Source organism: Physella acuta, unplaced genomic scaffold (genome assembly GCF_028476545.2).
Source record: "Physella acuta isolate Inbredline_101_S28 unplaced genomic scaffold, ASM2847654v3 ptg000511l, whole genome shotgun sequence".
Lineage (NCBI taxonomy): Eukaryota > Metazoa > Mollusca > Gastropoda > Physidae > Physella > Physella acuta.
In genome coordinates this window covers 631,751-658,114 of record NW_026732030.1, presented here as the reverse complement: position 1 = coordinate 658,114, position 26,364 = coordinate 631,751, and the positions used below count along the sequence as shown (strand labels likewise).

Genomic DNA, 26,364 nt, shown 5'->3' with positions numbered 1-26,364 from the left:
GTAGCTTCTACCTCGGAGAAACTTTTAGAGATTAAGTGCATCAAGTGCATAGTAGCTTTATATACGTAACCCCTCTCCCATCTTTCTGAATACATTGTATTATTATTCACATTGCTTACAGTATGTGACCCTGACAGCCCATGTATAACTGTGCTGTAACCTGCCCATGACCTTGTATGTGCTTACAGTATGTGACCCTGACAGCCCATATATAACTGTTTTGTAAGCTGCCCATGACCTTGTATGTGCTTACAGTATGTGACCTAGACAGCCGATGTATTACTGTTTTGTAACCTGCCCATGACCTTGTATGTGCTTACAGTATGTGACCTTGACAGTCCATATATAACTGTGCTGTAACCTGCCCATGACCTTGTATGTGCTTATAGTATGTGACCCTGACAGCCCATATAAAACTGTGCTGTAAGCTGCCCATGACCTTGTATGTGCTTATAGTATGTGACCCTGACAGCCCATATATAACTGTGCCGTAACCTGCCCTTAGCCCTGCCGCCGGCGGGAAACACTAGACGACAGACGAGATAATGAAGCCGTCCGTATCCACGTCCGGTCAATCAAGCTGGACGTGTGACGCATCATTGCTGACCGCTAGACTGCGCGTAATCCCGCTGACCGGAGGCGATCGGAAACCAGGATAAGAGCGACAAGACGGCAATAACCGGCGCGATAGTCCCGGCAAAAAGCTGCCACAAACTAGGCTGGTGGACAACAATTTGTTACGGTCTTTGTGTGGGGAAAGGTCGGTGAATGGGGGAGATCGGGCCGCGAACATTAACACAAGCTGAGACAAGTTGATAGCCAAATAATAACCCTGGGCCGCTGACTTATTTCAGCAAACAACCCCGCTCTCGTGGACCTGCAATGGTCACTGGAGAAAGCAGTGAATCTTTGGTCCATAAAAAGTCGCGGGACTGGTGGGGCAAAGTTGAAACGGCGAAAGTGAACGTAGTTGGTCATTCAAAGAGTGGACAACGGCTGGTCGTTAGAAGCGATGCTGACAAAGGTTTCATTTTGGCTTTGAGAACATAGGTTGGTCAACTAGATGGTTGTAGGCTAATTAAACAGTTGGGGGTAAGGCTGTTGGTGGGGCCGTTCTTTCTTTGATAATCATATTGCCAGCTTTTCTTACAAGAAATCGGCCAACTTAATGACGGGGCTTGCCAGTAAAACAGCTTGTACGTCTAACTTAAATGGAGTCACACTTTGGTCAAGACATTGTTGACAGTAAAGTATTCAACGTTTTAGTGGTGTTATTTGACTGCCGGCTGGTATAAACATAAAACAAGTTTGTTAGCAGACAATAACGTCTCGAACTGTTCGGTAATTAATTAATAGCACGAATATAGACTGTTATGATACTTGACTTGGCGATCAGACATTTTCATTTATCCCTATACACACGACATATATTGTTTCTGACGCTAGGCAGATTAGCGAAGCGTGAAACAACACAATTATAAAACGCATGGAGTAGGACGATGTGAACTCAACCGCAATAAAAAACACGAAGATACAAGCCGGGTTCATATACTAACGTTAACCCTACACAGGTCCAGTATTTGTTTGTGTCACCTCCCCTCCCACAACCACTTACCTATCCAGGTAACGAGGTAAAAAAAAAAACACAGGACGTGTCCCAACAACGACGTGCCAGTGACATCCCGGGGGGGGGGGTGTAGCACATTGTTAGAGCCACGGGAATCATTTAGCCGTGAAATGGCGTCCACGGTCTACAGCCGAGGGATGAAAACTTGAGACCGTCTTGTAACGACATGTCTTACATACTTGAGACACTCGTCAGACAGCTGATTCATGTCTTAACGTGCTGTCCTACCACTCGTGTCTACTCTATACCTAAATACAAAGACGCGCACACTCACATACACGTAATTTAAATATGTAACACTTATGTATGTGGAATGAGAGCTGTTCACATATTATATATGTCTAGTTAAACACCTTTTTGCCCTCTTCATTTCCTAATGGCTGGATAATTAATTTAACAGCGATACTCGTAGATTAATTTTTAATTAAGTGGCCACTTTAAGATGGGCGTTCAAGTGGTTCTGTTGGTCTGGCGTATAAAAGGTAAGGAAATGAGGGTGGGGTAGGGTTGTACATGGCTAGTAGTGGACACAGACAAGGTGAAGTGGATCTAACAACTTACTCCGTCTCCTATAGGCATGGGGCCGTCCGACTGCAAGGTGGAGCTGGTGGTGCCGCTGTCGTTGGTGGAGTACGGGTCGTAGTACTGCAGGCGGCTGTCGTGGAAGTGTGGCAGGATGTCAGGCGCCGAGTGGTGCCGGTGCTGGGGCACGGGGTACTCGAACCTGGTGAACGTGCAGGAGGACGCGCTGTGGATCAGGGCGTTTGGGGAGTTGAGCTCCGCCGCAAGGGGAGCCCCGTGCAACTCAGCGCCCGGTAATGCCCTGGGCGGGCGTCGTTTTCCCTGATCGACCGATCGATGGTCGAATGAGCGTCCTTCAAAAAAGTCCCTGGACGTAGGGTGGTAGCTGGCGTCCACGTACTTGTTGGAGAGTGCCGTGGCCAGCAGGCTGTCGAACTCCATGATGGCGTACGGCTTGGCCGTGTAGGTGGCCATGGCTGGGTAAACTATACAATGTACTCTATCCGTCGCTAGTTACACAGTACTTTAGCTATTGATGGGCAACTATGGCTTAACTATTCAAAACTTTCATGACTTGTGAAAATTCAATCTGTTAAATCCTGTTCATCCATGCATGCATTCCAATCGTCTAATCCATTTAAGAATGTTCAAATTAAAAACACGTAACAAATAATAAATAACATCACATCAGCACAGTGGACTAGTCACACTAGGTTCAATGTCCGTCTTGTACATACTCGACATCCAATCCAACTCTATCCGAGCATTGTAAACAAAGTCTTCTAGTCGCATACCTTAATAACTAAAATGATACACAGTACTGATAGAAATCATGTACCCACACGCACCCGTCTAGACATAAATATGCCACAGATAGGAAATCCGGGTTTGAGTAAGTTCACCATTTGTCACTTTAAATCTTTTCAGCGTTTTCTCCATTGTGTGCAGCAGACACAGTTCTATTAAAAAGTGAATTTACAATACACACGTATAAAAACACAAAGAACTACTACGCAATTATTGTGTGATATAACACCGCTAATTAAAATTCCACACCGTGTATCATCAAAGTCTACATAACTAGGATTCCACCGCGAGAACAAACACAAATCTGGCTTTACCACCGCGCTAAACACCGAGCCCAATAGCGCGTACATTAAATGCTCAAATTTCCTTGAGCGTGCGGGCGGTGACAGAAGGGAAAATGGCAGCGATGAACGTGCTGTTGCTGTCACGGGCGGTGACACAGATAAACATCGCAGTTAGCCCTGGTGAATACCAGACGCCACCTCAAGCATTTCCTCCACTAATAGGAGTCGAGATATCTAGAGAGATATGGCGCCCGCCTGTCAAGGCTTATTGGCGTATTGACTGGCGCACAGATGGTATATTAAAAACTGACTCAACACTAATATAGATTTATCATTGATTGCAAGGATATAGACCTCCAGCTATTAAAACATCAACTCTCTCTCTCTCTCTCTCTCTCTCTCTCTCTCTCTCTCTCTATATATATATATATATATATATATATATATATATATAAAACCTATATATACATATGATTATATATATTATTAGATAGAAGCAATAATTATTAGCGTGTTTTTTTGTATGGGGTATCAGGCAGCTACTAAGCGTCGTTAATCCTAATCCGAACCTAATCTTAGAATCCATTGCACATAAGTGTTCAGCACTTTAGACAATTCGCCTAGCTAAGGGTGCCAAGCAAAGACGTAGGCCTATAAAGGAAAAGTGTACCCTTATTTTTAGTTGATTACCCTATGATTAAAACTGACTTGAACACTGAATTAGTCACACAGATTATAGACGAGTAGAGTTTTGTATCCCAAGACAACTGATAAAAATAAAATAAAAACATGCATTCTTATTTGCGAAATGTAAATAAAACGAAGCTGGCAAGCTTCCAAAAACGAAAGTTGCTATCACAAAGGTATGCGGGAAAATCCCAGAATTTCTAATGAATTGAAAGACACGCACGAGACGAGGTGCACCCTCTTCACCTGGTGACAACACGGGGATTAGAGCTGTCACCTGGGTGGGTGGAGGCGGTAAGTACAAGGTTTCAGCCTGACAACTTGTCTCGGGTCTATGACACTCAATGTACTACACACAACAAAACATGACCTATTACACTAACTACTACACACAACAAAACATGACCTATTACACTAACTGTACTACACACAACAAAACACGACCTATTACAATAACTGTACAACACACAACAAAACATGACCTATTACACTAACTGTAATACACACAACAAAACATGATTTATTACAATAACTGTACAACACACAACAAAACATGACCTATTACAATAACTTTACTACACACAACATAACATGACCTATAGCACTAAATGTACTTCACATAACAAAACATGACCTATTACACTAAATGTACTACACACAACAAAACATGACCTATTACACTAACTAAACTACACACAACAAAACATGACCTATTACACTAACTAAACTACACACAACAAAACATGACCTATTACAGTAACTGTACTACACACAACAAAACATGACCTATTACAATAACTTTACTACACACAACATAACATGACCTATAGCACTAAATGTACTTCACATAACAAAACATGACCTATTACACTAAATGTACTACACACAACAAAACATGACCTATTACACTAACTAAACTACACACAACAAAACATGACCTATTACAGTAACTGTACTACACACAACAAAACATGACCTATTACAATAACTACAACACACAACAAAACATGACCTATTACACTAACTGTACTACACACAACATGACCTATTACAATAACTGTACTACACACAACACGACCTATTACAGTAACTGTACTACACACAACAAAACACGACCTATTACACTAAATGTACTACACACAACACAATCCTGACCTAATATCTGTATTACACACACCAAATCCGGACTTAGGACATTTGCCACAACACAAAAAACTCCTATAAATTTTTGACAGTAATTGTCCTAACAAGACAAAACCTGGCCTATGACAAAATCCTGACAACTGAGAGCTACAACATTGACCACACTAGCAGAAGTGGTCTTGACACAAGTACACAAAGCTCCATTCCAAGAGCCCGCTGTTTGGTCCATTTAATTCACGCAGACTGTATCTAACAAGATAATCTACTGTATGATACACAATCTGTATCTAACAAGACAATTTACTGTATGATACACAATCTAGAACAAATCAACCAGTAACAGATAGACTATCAGGGTAAGATAAAACAAAGCGGTCCCCACCCTTGTCATATTTCCACGCTTGATTTCTACACGAGTGATTTGACATTTTAATCCTCCCACCTCCCACCTGACTTAAAGGAATTATAAGCTGTTCAGTTATCAAGGTTGGTACTTAAAGATATGTTCACCAAACATGAACGTAATATAACTGTTGTGTTTATTTCTGACTTGTTCTAGGGATTCCCCTGCTATAAAACAGCAGCTTTAACAAAAGCAGCCAGCAACCGACTAAAATCCACGAGAACACGATGTCACATCTTTAGTAACTAGCGCATTATTTATTTCCTACATGAAAACTGAAAACAAACAAAACCGTGGACATAAAATTAAAGGCAAGTCAATGTGGGCAGATTCACGTTGTCAACAAAACGGCTGGTTCACTCAGCTAACCGGCTAGTTCATTTTCAACTCTTAGACTCTGAGTATTACTACAAGGTCGACCTTGACATTTCAACACATCATCAGCGCAGGTAACTAATTACACCAAGGTATGCGATCATTATAAAGTAATGAAGAAGACATTAGTAAGCTAATCAAAATGACAGATGTTTACGCGGAGAAAAAAAAACACCCCACAAACCTGTTGTACGAGTTTAAAAACTACACTTAATATAAAAATATGTCAAAAAGGAATTAATGTAGGCTATTGTAATTAGACACCTGCAGCTCGAGACACTCGATACAATGGTTATCACTCAACGAAGTTTATAAAAACGACTGATTAAAAAAACTAGGCTTATCGTGAATATAAATCACATAGGACGAGAAGCGAAAACTGTATTAGCTCCCAGAAAGACATGAACTGATACAACATACTGCACTAGAGAATAAGACATAGATCTAAATCTAGCTGTTCTAGATAGACATAAAGTGATACAACATACTGCACCAGAGAACAAGACATAGATCCAAATCTAGCTGTTCTAACACAATATCAACCATTCACAACAAGAAATATCAGGAAATAAAATATTCTCTATCTTGTGATTGTACTAATACTAGTACTATGACTATGTAAATAATTATATAATAGTAAATATTCACTTCACAAAAGCTACGAATAAAATATGATCACCTTATTAAAATATCCACTTATCACAAAAAACACGAATACAATAAAAAAAATATGAAAATATCCACCTATTAAAATATCCACTTTTTACAGAAACCGCGAAGAAAATAAAAAATATAATTGCCCTATGAAAATATCCACCTCTTACAAGCGCCACGAATAAAATGTGATTATCCTACATGAGCCACGAATAATATGTTATTATCTTATTAAAATATCCACTTTTCACAAAAAACCACGAATATAATAAAAAAATTGTGATAGCCATATAAAAATATCCACCTCACACAAGAGCCATGAATAAAATGTGATTATCCTACATGAGCCACGAATAAAATGTGATTGCCCTATGAAAATATCCACCTCTCCACTCGAATCAGCCTGTGTAGCCTTGTATCAGTCACGCTGAATGCAACGACAAGGTTACTTCTGTTGACTTGTCTCCCCTGTCACATGTTACCCACACGAGGTTACGGCCCCTGAGAAGATGTTCATCCTACGCCATGAGGGCAGTGACGTCAGCCCCGCTTCGGTTGTTGGAAACAGGCGCAATTTTTAACCCTTCGCCAACGCGGGAAGGCGAATGGGATTAAATACAATACCGAGCTTAGCGTGACTGCGATACAAACCGACAACAGTGCGTGCCGCAGTAGAAGGTACGAACCCCACACCCCAGGGGCGAAAAATTAGGGAGATTCGGTTAAAAAAATAGAAAGAAAGTACAATATTCCCAGGAAAAAAATGTAGGCTAATCAAAGACGAGGTTAGAAAGATCAAAGGGGAAGCAACAACACGAGTAAGTCCCCTTGAATTAAAACAGCATTGTTTAAAACATGTAAAAGTGATTACATTTTGATTGAAACAGCATATGTCAGGTTAATGTTACCAATCGTATACGTTAGGTTATAACTATAAATAGTAAATTATTGATCTTTTAAAGTGAGAATTTGAAGTATGTCTAGGCCTACTAGTGTAATTTTAAAAAAGTTTAACTGCAAGACACGTTCACTGTGTTGATCCCCCCCCCCCCCCCCCCCCCACGAACACACACCAACGCCACGGCTGTGAACCCAGTGCGAGCTGCTAATTACAATGATAACAACTTTCTGATTCCGCGCAAGGATACACACAAACAAAACTCGGTGTCCACCAGGCACCGTTACGTCATAATGTAAACAAAAGCCACTGCGTATGTTGCGGGAATTCCCAAAGCTGACATTAACCGAGTGGAACGCTGAAACCACACGTCATGATACCTCGAGGCTAAGCCGAGTTCGTACGGTCGAGGGGGAAAATGACGGAGTATGAAATACCGCTGACTCTCCCGCCTCCCACCTACCAATGTGGCCAGATTTTTGTGCAATGATACGGACATGAGACAAGTCATTCTAAAAACGTAAATAATGACAAATGGAACGTCATTACAAAAAAATACGCCTTATCTGTACGATTCTTTAAAAAAATCGTAAATTACCATAATTAAATATGTTTTGTCTTATGCTACAAAGTGCTTCGACATCTTCTTTAGATTTTAACAAGGAAAAGCCACCTGTATAAAAATGTTTAATTTAACTTAACTTTGATGTAGTTGACAAGCGTACTCCGCTAGGAAAAGACGCACTCAGAGGCGTAGCGAGGGGGGGGGGGGGTGTGCGGATCGCACCGGGTGACACCAAGGCAAAAAAAATAGCAAAATATATAGAGAAAAACTTGAGGGGGTGGTGCAAATCGAAAGTTTGAGGAGGGTACAAATTGAAAGTTTGAGGGGGGGGGTGCAAATCGAAAGTTTGGGGGGGGGGTGTGCAAATCGAAAATTCGAAGTTTGTCCCCGGGTCGCTACGCCTCTGGGGAGTGACACCATTAAGTGCCGCACCGGGTGACACCCGACCAGTGTTTCTTCCAGACTTTTTTCTCCGGGGGGGGGGGGGGCACTTAAAATTTTCGGGGGGGGGGGGGGGGGCGGTAGACTTTCTTCTGGGGTCGGACACTGTTAAAAGTATATATTTTTTATATAAATTATATAAATTTCATTTCGTTTCCTTTCGCCCCCCCCCCCCCCGAAGAGATGCCTTGAAGAAACTCTGCACCCGACCTCGCTACGCCACTGGACACATTGAGTAGCTAGCGTGTGAACCAGCTCATAACATAGGTACACTTACATTTACAATGAGAAAAAAAATGTCTTACATTATTTACTTAAAACGGATATGTCGTAAACATAGTACAACTACAATAGAGAAAACAACGTATCCAATTGAAAAAGAATTAATGTTATTGGTAGATTATTATAGTGACGTTGATAGCTATAGTATGGGATTTATTTAATATGAACATTTCTTGATGGGAGATTAAAAAATTAAAATATTAGTAAGTCCCTTTTAGACAATCGACTATATAACAATTAGGTTAAAATTAAAAGCAAAAAAAAAAGCGTAGAAATAAATTAGAAATAAAGGCGGGTCAGAAACTGATTGCGAGATGCGTTAGTCATGATGATCGTTCAATTAATTATTCAAGAAGCCCCCCCCCCCCCCCAAACGTCGTGTGAAATGAAGGCAAATGACATGACATCGTGTCATTGGCAAGTGGTTTATTTGATAAACAAAGCCACGGGAACACGGCGTCAGGGGGAGATCAGCGCACCGGAAGTGTGGGCCAGAGTGGTCGGTGGTGACTGGTCTACGTAAGGTCAATTGGATCGGGGAAATGTGACACTTCGGTGGGGGTCGGGGAAATTTGATACTAGCCTCAGGGGGGAGGGGATTTCACAATCGTCTGGAGAGAGGGGGTGGGAGGGATTTGACAACATAGCCAGGGGTTAATGAAAAACTTTTGTCTCAGCCACGACATGACACAGCGAGGGTCGGCCGTCTGAGTGTAGACCGTTGTGTAGTGTTCCCCCCCCCCCCCAACTTAGATGTTAAGTCGACTACTAAGATGTCAACACGTACCTGATTATAGTGTTATTTATACCATCTTATGGTGTCAAATATGTCAGATGGTAAGTTTACAAAAAAAAAAAAAACAACAACAACAACAAAAAAAAAACAACCCCAAAATTCTAAGGAAGTCAACACCTGATTTGTGATGCGTGTTTACAATCTTATGATGTTAACATGTATGTGACTAGTGTTGTTTGTACCAGCTTATGGTGTCAAATATGTCAGATGGTAAGTTTAAACAAAAAAAAAACATCTTATGACGTCAACACCTGATTTGTTATGTGTGTTTACAATCTTATGATGTCAACAAGTATACGATTGTAGTGTTGTTTATACCAGCTGAATACAGTGTTAGTGTTATATTAAGGAATAAACCACAAAGGTGTAAATACTGACAGAGGACACAGATAAGTTTGACTCCCGGTACACGTGAGCTTATACCGCCTTATAGGGTTTTAGAGAAGTTTTATTGAGCTTCGTAACAAAGCAGATCTATGCTAGGTTAGTTAGAGACTAGAGAATGCACATAGACTCTAGTTCTGTTTAACTTAACACAATTTCTGACGACGGGCTGATCAAGAAAGAGGATCCAAATCTTTCCTTACCTTGACTGATATAGAAAAAATACTGACCACATAGAGTCACGAATACGATTAAGACTCGAACTAAAGCCTGAGTGAAACATGAGACCAGCACTCAACACAAAGAGATGTGACAGTATTTACACTAGTGGGGGTAGCCTAGCTTACATCCAGTCTCATCACAGTTGTCCCCCCGGGAAATAGTCGTAGCTATTTTTATCACTGACGTAACACTTGTTTTATATGTACTGCACATAATAGGCCTAGGGCCTAATGTTCATCTCTTTATGTGACATCGGCATTAAGTTAGATAATGTGTCCAGTAGCATGTCCCAACCTCTACTCAGCTAAAGCCAGCTACCCACCCGGAATACGAGACTTGTTTTTTATCGAAATTTCCAACACAAACTTGTTTTTATTTGAAAATGTATTGGGTAAGGAAAATAGGCATTCCCTTATTAACACATAATTATATTTATCCAGCATTAAAACATCACTGGGAGCCTTCTTTTTTAATATGATGCTCGATACATTTACTGCAGAAGTAAAAACTAAGAAGCAAAACAAAATGTTGGAGTTGGATTTGGTTTAGCGTTAGATACTTGAACAGGTTATATTAGAGAGAGCCTTCTCAATCTCATTCATCTAGCCAAAGCAAAGTTCATATCTTGCCACGTCACTGCGTCTGCCCATTCAAGCAAACGTATGCCAACAAAATTCAGTCACGAAGAAACTAAAATAACATTAGTCTTTACATATCAACAAGATGGTCTTGAAAAAGCGCCTCATTACCCCCCTTGGCGTAAGTCATTTCCCATTTCATCATTAGAAACGTGCCTTTACCTATGCCAGGTTTTTCCGAGAGTAAAAAAGGCAACCCCCACTGATTGATTGCCTGGTTGTCTGCAAGCTAGAGACACGTAATTCTAGAGAGAGTTTGTGCACGTCTGTCTACCTTGTCTGGCTGTCTTAACTTTTGTCTGCTACAATAATTACTACGTGTAATTAATTTTAACATTAACAGGCCAGTTAATTGTACCATAATAATTGACCGACAAGATTAATCAGCACGTTAAAAATATAGATTGGAGTAAGTAATTGTTTATAATTAGTTTACTGAAAGAAAATCATTTAATTTAAACTAGAGGATACAAATTATTATAGATTTTTGCAAAAATTTAAAGAGAAATCTTTTTATTCACAATGTAGCTAACAAAAATAATGTGCATCCTTTAAACTACAGAACAGCAGCTTTAGTTGGCTTTAATGTTAAAAATTGAAATTTCCTTTGTATAAGCAATAATGATCACATGAATGCTAAAAAATGAAAGCTCGGGCAAGCATGTACAAACATGTTACATCTGGCAGGATTTTTAATGCCTAGGCTGGCAAAACTTTTCCATAGAGAAACATTTTTTTCTATACATCAAAACTAGTGCAACACACTAAGCCCTAGCTGTCTATCATATTGAACAAAATATATTTGAAAAACGGAATTAAGTTTGTTCTGTTGGTAAGATTTTTTTCTAACGTTATCTGGTAATATTTTCAACAAACTTAAGTGATAGTATTAAGGTTTGCTACAAAGTAAAAGCACTATTTTACCTGGGAAACACATTTTCTTTCTTTAATAACACAGGAAATAATGAGTTTTGTTATATTTTATTAATGAGCTATTATTGTTTTACATTCAACATAGATGTTTGTTATATAATGGTGTTGGAGCCGCTACAGTTAGAATGGCTTGTTGTTCCTTAACTTTAATCTCCTTACAGTTTTACCATGTGACCCCAAAGGTGACTGGCTAAGCAGTACACAATATTTCATGCACAGAAGATGAGTTCATTCAATAACCAAAAGCAGTTTGTTAATCTAAAAGCTGCTAAACAAAATTTGAAATGTAGGAGATGTAAGAAAGTCATGAATGAGTACATACCTGGGCTAGTACTCCGCTGATTGGCGCCAGTTTGGGTGGCGTTACATCCAGGTCCTCTGAAAAACTCTGGCTCTTGCGTTCTACACCAGGTTCCTCAGTAAAGTCTATGGAGTCGTTGCTGTAGCAGACCCGTGAGCCCTGAGAACCAGCATTGAGCAGGCTCATCTTCAGGGTGGGGGGCGACCATGTTTTTCTCCTCATGTGGTGCTGGTGGTTGTACCGGGGCGGGAGCGGGTACGGTGGCTCGTGGTTAGGCTGGTTGTGAGGGTGAGGCTGATGGTAGTGGTAGTTGCTGTGGAGGTTGTTTAATGGGTGGTGTGTCTGGAAGGTGTTGACAGGCGCTGCTCCGCCAGACCAGTTCTGCTTGCTCTGTTCCTGGTGGTAGTTTGAGTTCTTCTGGTGCATGCCTTGCTGGTACTGTGGCAGATTGTTGTTGTTCACTTTGTTATTGTTGTTGTTGTGGCTGTTTATTTTGTTGCTGTTGTTTTTCCAACCTGGATACGCCTGTTTAGCATATGGGTAGGATGGGGCCTCTGTGACAGGGCTGAAGTAGGCCTTCTCCCTGGGGGCGTGCTCAGGGTGTGGGGCAGACTTGCGCTGCCCGTAGCCATAGTTTGTTGAGGAGTACAGAACCTCCTCCATGCGAGGACTGATGGGTCCCCTGTCCCGTGAACCAGAGGAAATGACGCTGTTTGTTCTAGAGTTTGCCTGCAGTGGTTCTTGCTCTTCTCTCATGGCTAGCGGGGTCTGGTTCTCTTTACCTGACATGGGAGAGGTGGCGCTCAGTGTCCGAGGGGTGTACGAGAGGTAGCCCTGCTTGGCTCGAGGTGTTATGTGTGAGTAATCTGCATACTGGTCTTGGCTGTCCTCCTCAGGGTCAAAGATGTACTTGACCTCATGTGAGAAGGTGGAGTAGCTGGAGGCTGGGCTGTAGACCTCACGGCTTTCTGTCTCTCCCATGGCAAGGTTGATCCCTCCCTCCACAACAAGGGACATGACTTAAAGCCTGCAGTCTAATAGAAAATTGTTCAAAAATTAGTTCAGTTTGAATTAAAAAAAAAAATCAACATTATAAAATTACATATTAAACTGTAAATGTTGTGCTTCCTATAATAATAAATTTAATTTAATCACAAAATATAAAATATAAACAATCAATTTTTGAATCATGTAGTTTTCTATTTAGCATGAGCTATAGAGGTCTAAACAGTTACATTGTTAACCAAAAAATACACCAGTTTAGTTCAAGAATGACAAGAATGTGAAATCAGAAAATATATAACACAACAGCAAACAATCAACATACTTTAAAGACAGGAGCCATTTAAATACAGAAACTACTTATAAGATTCTCTGAATGATATCAGAGTAGAAACAATTAAAACCTTCAATAACTTTCTAAGTGCCTGGACACAGCTAAAACACAAACACTCAGGGAATGACTCAAGCAAACAAACTTTAAACAAGCAGGGCAAATCTTCAAAGAAAAGGCTGAAATTTCTCAAACAGCTCTTGTACAAGCAAAGACAAGATGACACGAGGAGGCACTATAAATAGAGTTCTAATGGAAATGCGTTGGTCACAATCCAGAAGAAACACCAGTGAAGAATAAGAAAAAATTCCACAGGTATTTTTTAACCACCCAATTAGTTGTGCAGCATTTGAAAGCAAATGCATTTTACACCTGTTACAATTATGCTGCTTTTAACTTAATGGCAACTAGAATGATCAGCCAGGAGTTAAATAAAATGCAACGAAAAGGATTATAGAAAATTAAATGGGAGTTAGGCCCCACATATTTCTGAAATTAATGTTTTGAATAACCTTTTTTTTTTTAAATACTCCAAATAACTATTAATTATTTTATTCTTAAAACTTATATTCCAAGTTCAAATTCTTGAGCAATTTTGGAACATTTTTTTCAGTAAAACTAAATTACTCCAAGCTATTTAAAAAAAAAAAAAACTATAAATATTAGCTTAAACATTAAAGTAGAGTTGAGATAGATGCTGTTATTTTAACAAATCAAAATTACTTTGCATTAACTTAAATCTGCTATACATTTTTGTTTTTTACCTTTAAATTTGCTGTAAAGTGAAACAAGAAAAATTCAGAAAAAGTATCAAAATCCCAACTTACCATTTTAAAGTTTAGAATATACCAGACTCAAAGTATAAAACTTATTTTAAAAACTTCCAACACAATTAGTATAAGTAAATAATGTCCACAGTTAGTATAAGTAGATAATGTCAAACTTATGTACACTATCAATTATGAAGATTTTCTTCATCACAGCAGTTTAAATATAATGTGATGCAAAGGAATATAACCCCACTGTGTAAACAACACAATGTGCATACCAAGACATCGCACTAAACAGCTAGAGAATGTGAACTGTTGAACATCTATCTACACAGCAAGCAGCCAGAGACTGCAAATATGAGCTTGTGCAGCAGAAGATGCATGCACTAGTCTCTCACAGTCAACATTAAGCCAGGTAAGTGGGGGGGCTGGGGAGGGTAGGAGATGGGGAGGAACACCATGGGAAAGTAGGTAAGGAGGAGATTTTCTTTTTCCCTCATATTTTAAACTCACATTTTTTAAAATCTACCAGTTTTTTGTTTTGTTTGTTGAAATGATTTATTGGAAGAGAAAAAGAACGTGACAAGAGAGTAAGGGAGCAAGCAAGCGATGAAACAGATTTACAGAAACCAGGTAGATCAAGTGAATATTTAAACTGCACCTACAGTTGAGATGGCATTGATATTGTGTCATTAAAAAAAAACGTCATAGAATTTAAAAATTATGTAACATTTTATTGCATGCATTAGTTTTTTATATTCTTTACATGTCTTAAAAATTCAAGTTTTTGGCTAAAAATGATATAATCATAATGTTAAGCTACTGCTAGATCTGTAAGATAAGGTTACCAGCTATTCGTTTTCTAGTATGCGTGCGGGGAGCTCAAACAATTGACAAAATCCAAGTCAATTACAGAGGGAATGAAACAAGGGAGACGAATCTTGTCATAATAATAAAAATAAAAATGTATGGGTGACTTCCCCTATTAAACACATCGTTGCCGTGCAAGCAAATCGTACTATAATAACTATATATATCATCATATATGTCAAGGAAATCGAGATGTTCGATTTATGAAGTAGCGAATTAATTAGTTCCGTGTTTTTTAATATATATATATATATATATATATATATATATATATATATATATATATATATATATATATATATATATATATATATATATATATATAATATCAAATCGTATTTTAAAAAAAAATTACTACATAAAAGATATGTTCGGCGTTTCAGTTATTTTTATTACAATTTTTTTTTCTTCTAAAATTATAGAAGAAAGACATAATAACTGTGTTCTACCTTTGTGGAAGATATAGATCTACCCTTTTTTAATAGTAATGGAAACAACGGGAGAATACATTTTTAATAAACAGATTTAACTGTTTTATTAAAGTACATTATTCAACATATTATAAATAAAGATGTATAAATAAAACCAGCATTGCTTGACAAATTTCAACACGCTGGAAACTTTATGTAACTTCCACAGCCAATTAAACGGAACGAATCTTATACGTGGGCAAGGGAGACAATTAATGAAGGGAGATAACGCTTAGACTGTTAAGAGAAAAAAATCTGGATTTAATTAAGTAATTAATTGGCTGATTATTTACATGTTGCTGATTAAATTTTCCATTAAAAAAATTATAAAAAAACTAAGCCACCTCGTTATACTATTAAGAAGCAATTAATTCAAGCTCAAACACTTCAACATTTCAAGTATCAAGTTCAAAATAACTATTACAGAATTATAATACAGTTCTATTAAAAAATTAAATAAAAATTACGAATGCATTCAGAAAATAAAGTTGGAATCTTTAAAGAAAGTTGATATTTTTTAAAAAGCTATAAAATGTGAACTTCAAGTGGCAAAAAGAAGATAAATGCCTTTGATGTGTGAAATGGAAATGTGCTAGGAACTAGATAGGCGGCGCATGAGACAAAAGTTGACGCGTTACATGCTGCTGATAGGTACCCATCTCTCCCCACACACCAATATACCACACACCTAACCAACTACACGACAATATACCGCACACTTAACCAACTACACGACAATATACCACACACATAGTCAACTAAACGCCCATATACCACACACTTAACCAACTACACGACAATATACCACACACTTAACCAACTAAACGCCCATATACCACACACATAATCAACTAAACGCCCATATACCACACACTTAACCAACTACACACTAATATACCATACACTTAACCAACTACACGCCCATATACCACACAGATAACCAACTACACCCTCACTAAAACTATTTTATGCTGCTGAAGGGTACCCCCCCCCCCCACACGCCGATATACCTCACACTAAGGCTAACCAACTACACCAATAGGAAATGAAGTTGACATACCGATTAAACAAGTACGCCTTTTAATACTACCAGTTGTGTGAGTGATTGCCTTAAACGATACTTACTCTTAAGTTTAAAGTTTAAGTATCGTAAATGCTAGACAAGTTGTACAAAAAGGAGGCCCTGGCCTATAGACTAGTACCAAATTAATACACCCCCCCCCCCCCACCAATCCACACCTTTAATGTCCCAGACTTGACGTAAAACCCACACCAGCAGAAAGTATTCGTGGCTGGGCTACATGGAACAAGTTGGTGAAGTTCAGGTTACATTAAGCAATGTTGGTTGGCTCGCTTCACCCAAACATTTTTACAGCACAGGAATCCAGGGATACCAGTTTTTAGTCCTCAATACAAGTCGCAGACAAATTCTTGCGTATATTTCAAGTTTAAATAGTAAACCAAACACCCTATCCCCCTCCCCCTTCACACAACACTTACATATTTTTTTTATACCAAGATCTAAAAAATTAGAGTAGTTGATTCGTTACTTTGCGAGCAAACACAACCGTAACTTGAACCAGTGATAATAGATTTGATATCGGCGATGATGTCTTGATCTATATTTATATGATGAAGAGTTATGAGTACACGATGATCGTCATACAGAGTCGAGTTATCGTTACTTGATGTAGTTAGCTCAACATGATGCACAGTTATCGTTACTTGATGTAGTTTTCACATGGTGCACAGTTATCGTTACTTGATGTATTTATCTTCACATGGTGCACAGTTATCGTTACTTGATGTATTTATCTTCACATGATGCACAGTTATCGTTACTTGATGTAGTTTTCACATGATGCACAGTTATCGTTACTTGATGTAGAGCTATCACAGCAGTATGCCGATTTGACATTGCTAGAAGCAAGGTGGTTATTACGGCTCGTTATTACATAAGTAATGTTTTTTTTTTACAAAGTAAATATAAACTGAACAAAGTGAGTGGCTTGTGAAAAACAAATGAAAGACTAGCACTCCCAGAATCTGGCAGGCGATTGCTGCAAGTCTGGTCCTGGTGTGTTGTCCAGGTGGCTCCAACTGACCTGGTACCAGGCGGCGTGTTGTTGAAATGTTGCTACCTGCGGAGGTGCCAGACAAACCCCCAGGTAAACTCAGGTGCGGAGCTCAGGTACTATCATCACGCGCAGCCTGTGGCTCTGTAAACCTTAATGTAATCTTTTCTTAACTCAGGTAGGATATTACATTAGATGGCCATATATATATATATATATATATATATATATATATATATATATATATATATATATATATATATATATATATATATATATATATATATATATGTGTAAGAGTATAATTGTATAAAAGATCAAAATAAGGAATCTAGGTCTTGATTCAAAGCAAGAAAAATACAAAATTTGACTAAAAAAACCAACAACCTCTAAAACGACACGGGGAGATAACTCTCATCTAATCACGTGACAAACAAGATCAGATTTCTCAGTGGTTAAGATAAAAAAAAAGTTGTCTAGAAGAGCACTGGACTTCAAAAAAAAAAAAAATCTTGGCCATAGTTGATAAAACAAGACACTGCCGGGTCAAGCGTTATCAGCCCGTGACTTAAGTGTGAGCACAGTTGGCGTCATGTGTGGTTAAGTTTACAACTTATGCAAGACATGATACATCACAATTTCACAACATAAACACATACATACACTCGTACAGAAATACATTCATACATAGTAAGTAGAAAAGTTCCCTTTCGAACCTGACGGTCAATGGGGCAAGTTAAGAATTGTTTCTGTAACCTCGACATATACATACATATATATACATACATACACTCACACGCATATATATATATATATATATATATATATATATATATATATATATATATATATATATATATATATATATATATATATATATATATATATATATATATATCTGTTTATGTATTTATAACACTAAAAGTTTAGGACGCCCCAAACCGTCGACTCACAACAACACACATGAAGGACAAAGCCAGCCCAATGAATGATTCATAACGACCATAATTTAAAAAAAAAAAAGAAACCCAATTTTAACAGCTCACGCGCGCCAAAGGAGGCACCACACACAAAAAACAAAAAACAAGACAGGGCTTTGTCTGGCTCGTGATGGCCAGAGACGTGAATCAATGAATGTCACGATGACCTCACACCAAACTACGGCTGGCGCTGTTGTGTCATTTCTAGTTCGTTTCATGGCCAGACCGAGAAAAATCGTATTTACTTTGAAGTAATCTAATAAAGTTCACCCATCAACGAAAGCCATACTAACTGTTAGTAAGAGATGGTATGATATGTTCCTAAATGAACAAAAGCCATCTTTTATTAATGAGTCGATCATTTCAAATTCGAAAACAGACCAGCACACAGGTCATCACGGACTATTTTAGTACTATAATTTAAATCACATGGTGATGTATTTAATGGATGTATTTACCCTGAACGGTAAAAAACTTCATAGAATTTTTAATCCTAAATTTCAAAACTTAATTTTTTTAAAATTCACGATTTGGAATAGTATACCCGTGTGGAAGTTTTGTTTTTCATCAAAACGCACCCCAGTACTCGAATATTATACTGGTACTTTTAACAGTTCTTATGTTTTCATTTTCATATTGTTTATGATGATTTTTCACATTTGTGTATGCTAATTTATGTACCTATATACAACTCTATTAACGCGAGTCTATTTACGTAATGTATACAAAAAATACGAAAACTGAAGAAACAACAATAAAACATCACCCTTCCATCTGTACATCCTAGTCCACACAAAGCCCTGCCAATAGCCGCTAAGAAATGGCACGTCGGCGCTAATTTGATTTCCTTATATCAGGGGACACAAGCGGTCCCAGGGACAATAACCACGTCAAGGAAAGCAACTCGCACGGAATACGGAAACAGCGCCAGGGGAGGCAACTGCGCGTAGTAGCGGGGGCGTGGACGGTGCATCAGAAGAATTGAACCGACGGCCTGGACGTTAACCCTGTTAGCACCGTCCAGTAGGAGGTACAAATCACGCACACCAATTACACGAGCCCGAAATATCACGTGATTAACTCCTGAAAAAATGGCTCCAATCTTATGATGGGCCATAAAACTAGGGGATATTTGCTTGGCTTACAAGCAACAACAAAGACAAAAAATTCGTTCGTTCCATATTTAAAAAAATATTAAACCAGAGTTGTAAAACCAGGAATACCTGCAATAATGTTTGTGTTTACAGCGCTAATGTGCAGGTAGGGATGGAGGGTAAGTTGTGAGGCGTAGGGATGGGACGGGGTGACACATCAATGGGAAAAATTAGACAACTCTGTGGAATGTGCCTACTATAGCTGCATCCAACAAAACTGCTCACATTTTTCTACGGTTAAGTGCTTACAGTTTCTTATATTAAGTTCAGGTTTGAGAGAAGGTTATAAAACAACAGCACTTAACAACCATAAAATGCCAAGTTGCAGCTATCAAACTTAATTGACTGTTAAACAATTCGAAAGATAATTACCGGGGTACTTTAGTAATGATTTCATAAATTTTTACAAGTTCTGCCAATTATTGTTGTTAGTAATTTCACAAGGGTTTTTCAATTAGTACTTAAGTGCCATGGCTAAATTATGGTAATAACAACTTAATCAAACAATTAGGCATCCTTTTTATGTATGAAACGTTTATTAATGTCAGTTAATATCGTATTACTGTATAGTTCTCTTATCCAAATAAATATTGTATCACTAAATAATTCTTTTAACCAAAGATTTGTACACAGTTTAAATTTTATATACATAAGTTTACTATTTTTTTCGTTTTTGTAATATTTGTTCACACTCAAATCAAATCAAAACCCTACTCTGTGACAGGTCTGTAAGTTCTTATAACTGCCAGGGATCTGTGTCTTCAATTGTTCAAGTTGGGCTGTTTATCCGACACGTGAATCATCCCCCCCCCCCCCACCAAAGAAACCACACAGACACCACCACCACCACGATAAAACCCAATCTTTACATTCTTCACGTCCCATTCATTGCACTGCACCAGGTGTCCTATTCAGGCCAATAAAGGTAAATCACATTCTCATGTATATATTGCCAATTGGCTGAATACTTAATTAATCAAGGTATCGAAATACATTTCGATCAATTCATTTTAAAAAAAAATATTAAGTAGTTACATGTACGCTAACAAAAATTTAGATTGTGCACATTTATTATTTAGCTCAAACAATTAAAACAAAACAACGAATCTTTATTTTTACCTCCCCACCTTCATACATGGTATATACACGGACTCACCTGAAGACGTTACATAGCCAGCGGCTTGTGGTATAGTGAAAGTAACAGGTTTGTCACACAAGATGAAACCACCATTTGATGTACCTCAATACACTCACACATTGATGAAAATCCCGGTAAAAATTTCCCCTGTGGTTAAAATTAACCAGGCGAGAAATTCCCCCGTCAATCAATAGACACTGAGTAACTTGAGTCACGTGACAGACGTGAGACGCTGCGTGCAGGCGATATGGGAATTTATATATAACAGATGTCAGGCTTAAGGAATTTATATATAACAGATATGTCAGGCTTAAGGGATTTATATAACAGATATGTCAGGCTTAAGGAATTTATATAACAGATATGCCAGGCTTAAGGAATTTATATAACAGATATGTCAGGCTTAAGGAATTCATATAACAGATATGTCAGGCTTAAGGAATTTTTACAACAGATATGCCAGGCTTAAGGAATTTATATAACAGATATGTCAGGCTTAAGGAATTTATATAACAGATATGTCAGGCTTTAGGAATTTATAACATAGTTGTCAGGCTTAAGAGATTTTAATAACAGAGATGTTATGCTTAATGAATTTATTACACATCCTCCTTGATACAGGTATCAGACTTCAGACATTTTCAGGTACATGATGAGATTCTATCATTCAAAGTTTTGGGTGGTAGAAAATGTTAAGGAACATAGTAGCATAGAATATGGTAACTTAAGTATAAGGTACACCGAGGTGCGTGTATATATGTGTGTGAGTGTGTGTGTGGGGTGTATGTGTGTGTGTGGGGGGGTGTATTTATTGATTGCCTTACTGTAATCTATTTCATTGGCTGGATCAGCTGACTTACCTGTATTTAAGGCACCATCGTTAACCTACATCACGGGTTTATTTGGCTGCAAGTTTAAAACGACGGGGAACACACAAACATAGCAGGAATTAGGACACGTGTTAAAATACTTCTAGAATCAGAGGTTAGAATTGGACTGACTACTATAGGACTAACAATGGCCTTTTCAGTCCAACTGTTTCCGGGTTGTCCAAGGCGAAATTATGGCCAGGTTTCTGTGGACGTATTGGCCACACTTGGCCAGGCAGTCTATGACCATCCTCCCCATCCATGGCACCCCCCCCCCCCTTTCCATAAAATTGAGAGACAAATTCAAGTCAACAACCTGACACACGTCTAGCTATGCTGGCAATGGAGATACAATAGGGCAGGTTATTTAACACCCAGACACGCAAGGGAAACTATTCGTCTGGATTTGTATCACCGCCTTAGTGTAAAATGCACAGGTGTTAAATATGACGTGATGGGGCTGTTTTATACGGCAATATTTTAAACTCTAACCCTTAAATATGATGGCTCGCTAGCAAGAAACATGACCACCTGTGTCTAGCTAGCTAGTAACATGTAACATTGTCCAGTGTCTTTATAACTCTTAAATATTTGCCCAGTTTATCATCACAAAGTATATAACGTTTGCCCAGTTCACCACCCAAGTCCTACACCGTTCGTCACCCTTACAAATACCCTAACGTAAACAATAGAGAACAGGATCACAACAACAAAACTCCCACAAGGTGCCTGCACCCCCCCCCCCCCCCAATCAACTCCTCTTCCCACAGATATCTATATGCCTATATGTCGTATACGCCTATCTGCTGCAGATTTCCAGCACGTGTGGATCACGTGATGGTGACGTCACGAACCGTTTCCGTTACCCGAGAGGCTATCCGTTACGTCAGCTCGAGTGAAACACTACCCGTCCAATCTGCGGAAATCTTATCTAGAATTAATTAACCTAAGCAATCACCCCCCCCCCCCCCACCACCCAGAAGCAGACCCAAGTGAAAAGCAGAGTACATACAATAACAGGTCGACGTGCCAAATTGGGTAACGCTGATAATGCCAACATCGATGTCATGTTTAGTGCTGACGGAGACTTTAGGCCGAAACTTTGGACAGGACAGCTAGAAAGCTGAAGCTCATATAAACGTTTTCATACTTCTGTCTCAATGATGTAGATATTTTAAAAATGTGCAGGTAGTTCTTAAAACAGAGTAACAGATGACCTCGAACATGCCATTCATTGTTCAGAATTATCTAAATTCACATTAGCTCTAAAACTACATTTTAGACAAAACATATTTGTTAAACTTAACATTACAGTAAAAAAAATACTGATTATATATGATTAAAAATAGAAATAGAAAAGGAGTCAGGAGACTAAAGAAACCGGTGACTATAAATAGTATTTTAATTCGCAAAACAATAGGGGAAGGGAGGGAAGAAAAGCAGATTGATGGAGGGGAGGTAATTGCTGGCTGAACTGAAATCTGAATGACACTGATAAGAGGGGACGCAAACACAATTACCACAATTATAGAGGCCCAAAGATAACACACATATAAAAAAAGTCATTAAAAAGCTCATTTAAAAAATGTGCAAAGTCCGGAGTACTGGAGAGATCAATCCTTGTAAATAATGTAAAGACCCCCACGCACCCCCTCCAATCTAATCCTACCCCCCAGCGTGCCTGATTGGAACCCCTTCCTTTTGCTGACAACTTGAGTTCCCGATCAGATTGGGAACACAGATGGAACTGATTGCCACTTGTGAGGGAACATAGGACGCCAGGTCAGGAAGGTACAAGGAATGTCGGCCACACATTGTTGACACCAATCCAAAGCCATAAAACTGGAGGAGCGTCTGATCTCTCCACCATAAAAACAACGGTACGGCGTATGTGGAATTTTTGCTCATATTGTATGGCGTATGTAGAATATTTGCTCAAACTGTACGGCGTATGTGGAATATTTGCTTATACGGTACAGCGTATGTGGAATTTTTGCTCATACTGTATGGCGTATGTAGAATATTTGCATATACGGTATGGCGAATGTAGAATATTTGCTCATACGGTACAGCGTATGGGGAATATTTGCTCATACGGTACGGCGTATGTAGAATATTTGCTCATATGGTACGGCGTATGGGGAATATTTGCTCATACGGTATGGCGTATGTAGATTATTTGCTCATACTGTATGGCGTATGTAGAATATTTGCTCATACTGTACGGCGTATGTAGAATATTTGCTCATACTGTACGGTGTATGTAGAATTTTTGCTCACACGGTACAGCGTATGTAGAATATTTGCTCATACGGTACAGCGTATGTAGAATATTTGCTCATACGGTATGGCGAATGTAGAATATTTACTCATACGGTACGGCGTATGTAGAATTTTTACTCATACGGTACGGCGTATGTAGAATTTTTGCTTATACGGTACAGCGTATGTAGAATATTTGCTCATACGGTATGGCGAATGTAGAATTTTTGCTCACACGGTATGGCGTATGTAGAATTTTTGCTTCTACGGTACGGCGTATGTAGAATTTTTGCTTCTACGGTACGGCGTATGTAGAATATTTGCTTATACGGTACAGCGTATGTAGAATATTTGCTCATACTGTACGGCGTATGTAGAATTTTTGCTCATACTGTACGGCGTATGTAGAATTTTTGCTTATACGGTACGGCGTATGTAGAATTTTTACTCATACGGTACGGCGTATGTAGAATTTTTACTCATACGGTACGGCGTATGTAGAATTTTTGCTTATACGGTACAGCGTATGTAGAATATTTGCTCATACGGTATGGCGAATGTAGAATTTTTGCTCACACGGTATGGCGTATGTAGAATTTTTGCTTCTACGGTACGGCGTATGTAGAATATTTGCTTATACGGTATGGCGAATGTAGAATATTTGCTCATACTGTACGGCGTATGTAGAATATTTGCTCATACGGTACGGCGTATGTAGAATATTTGCTCATACGGTATGGCGAATGTAGAATATTTGCTCATACAGTAAGGTGTATGTAGAATATTTGCTCATACGGTATGGCGAATGTAGAATATTTGCTCATTCAATACGGTGTATGTAGAATATTTGCTCATTCAATACGGTGTATGTAGAATATTTGCTCATATAGTAAGGCGTATGTAGAATATTTGCTCATACTGTACAGCGTATGTAGAATATTTGCTCATACTGTACAGCTTATGTAAAATATTTGCTCACGTAACACGTGGACCACAGGGGGTTTGGTGTTAACAAATATTTCGGACGACATGGTTCCCACCGCCTTATTGATTAACCGCACCTCACATTATGAAAGAGAGAAGCTCGATAACAGTTAGGTTTAATGTTGGGGTTAATGGTGTGTGTTGAGTTACAATATTTGTGGGCGATTAAAACCGTAAGTGTATGCGGGTATGGCTAATCGGCGAGTACCAAAAAACCACTGCACTCTGACAATCCCGATTTACTAGAAATATCTGCACGGTGTTTATTTGAACTTATTCATGGGAGCGACTGCAAAGCAGAGGCGTATCCAGGTTTTCGTTGTAGGGGGAGCGAAAAGAGCAAAAAAAGGCGCCGAATTTTTAACACGTTCTATATACGTGTATTATATATATATATATATATATATATATATATATATATATATATATATATATATATATATATATATATATATATATATATATATATATATATATAGAGAGAGAGAGAGAGAGAGAGAGAGAGAGATAATTACTAGCTGTATGTCATTACTTCGCTATGATGTAAATAAGAAAAAACACACAATGTAGGCCGACAAACAAAAATTGTATCAATCTAAAAAAAAAAAAACACACACTACAACCAAAAACAATGAACGTATCACAATCTGTTTTGTAATTCTTGTAAAAAAATTTCTTACATAATAATTCCTGAGAAATTATTTAAGACAAGTGAAATAGGGGAAATAATCACTTTCTTAATATAAATATGTACAAATTTAATTATAAATGTCAAAACAAATAAATAGTTACTTTAGAATATAATGAAATTGTTTAACACTATTCGTGTTTACAAAATGTTTTTGTCTATAATCAGAATTTAATATATCGTCATCATAAATGCTAAAGTATTACAGCAAAATGAAAGTTTTTAAAATCAGAGTTGGTATAAAACCACACTTTTCAATATAATAAAAAAAACGCTCGGAATAACAGCCTACATTTAACTAAACATTTGTCTTTTAGTTCAGATCATATATTTTTAATTAACTACTGCTTCTTTGTGTTCTTGAAAGATCATTTTTTAACTTAGTGATAGGTATGGGTTAGATCACTGTATTGTTCACACACCTATTTACTGGTAATTGCAAAAACAGTATTCTCAGAGTTTTACGTTTAAAAAGCTGATTTTCTGGCGGCATATTACTTTGGTACATCATTACGCGTTTTTCTACATGTACTTAACAGATCAGTTGGGGGTGGGTTGGGGGGGGGGGGTTCAACTTCATTCACCACTGTCCGGTCACTTTAGGTCAATTATCCAACCCAGTGTATACCTAGGTGTGACATTAATGTCGCTCTACACAATTGCGGTGGTGGGGTGTGTGTGTGTGTTGGGGGGGGGGGGGTTGTGGAGATAACCAACTCAGAGTGAACATAGCGTCAGTTTTTAGATGACTGTTCTAAACATACATATAGGATATTACACAAATATATATATTACACAAATACATATTA

General features: G+C 38.3%; 1 protein-coding gene across 6 annotated transcripts in view; it reads right to left on the bottom strand.

The window, feature by feature from the left end:
* Positions 1-26,364, bottom strand: part of LOC131944822 (leucine zipper putative tumor suppressor 2 homolog) — a 90,746-nt gene that overhangs the window by 8,310 nt on the left and 56,072 nt on the right. For 2 of the 6 annotated variants that reach the window (XM_059305644.1, XM_059305643.1), the window contains one exon: positions 11,984-12,996. In XM_059305644.1, coding sequence (XP_059161627.1) covers positions 11,984-12,979 — 996 coding nt within the window. In that variant the 5' untranslated portion in view covers positions 12,980-12,996. Of the gene's footprint in view, positions 1-2,188; positions 3,109-6,806; positions 6,979-11,983; positions 12,997-14,122; positions 14,215-26,364 lie in introns of those variants that run through there. The other 4 variants (XM_059305647.1, XM_059305648.1, XM_059305649.1 and 1 more) reach the window with 4 other exon arrangements.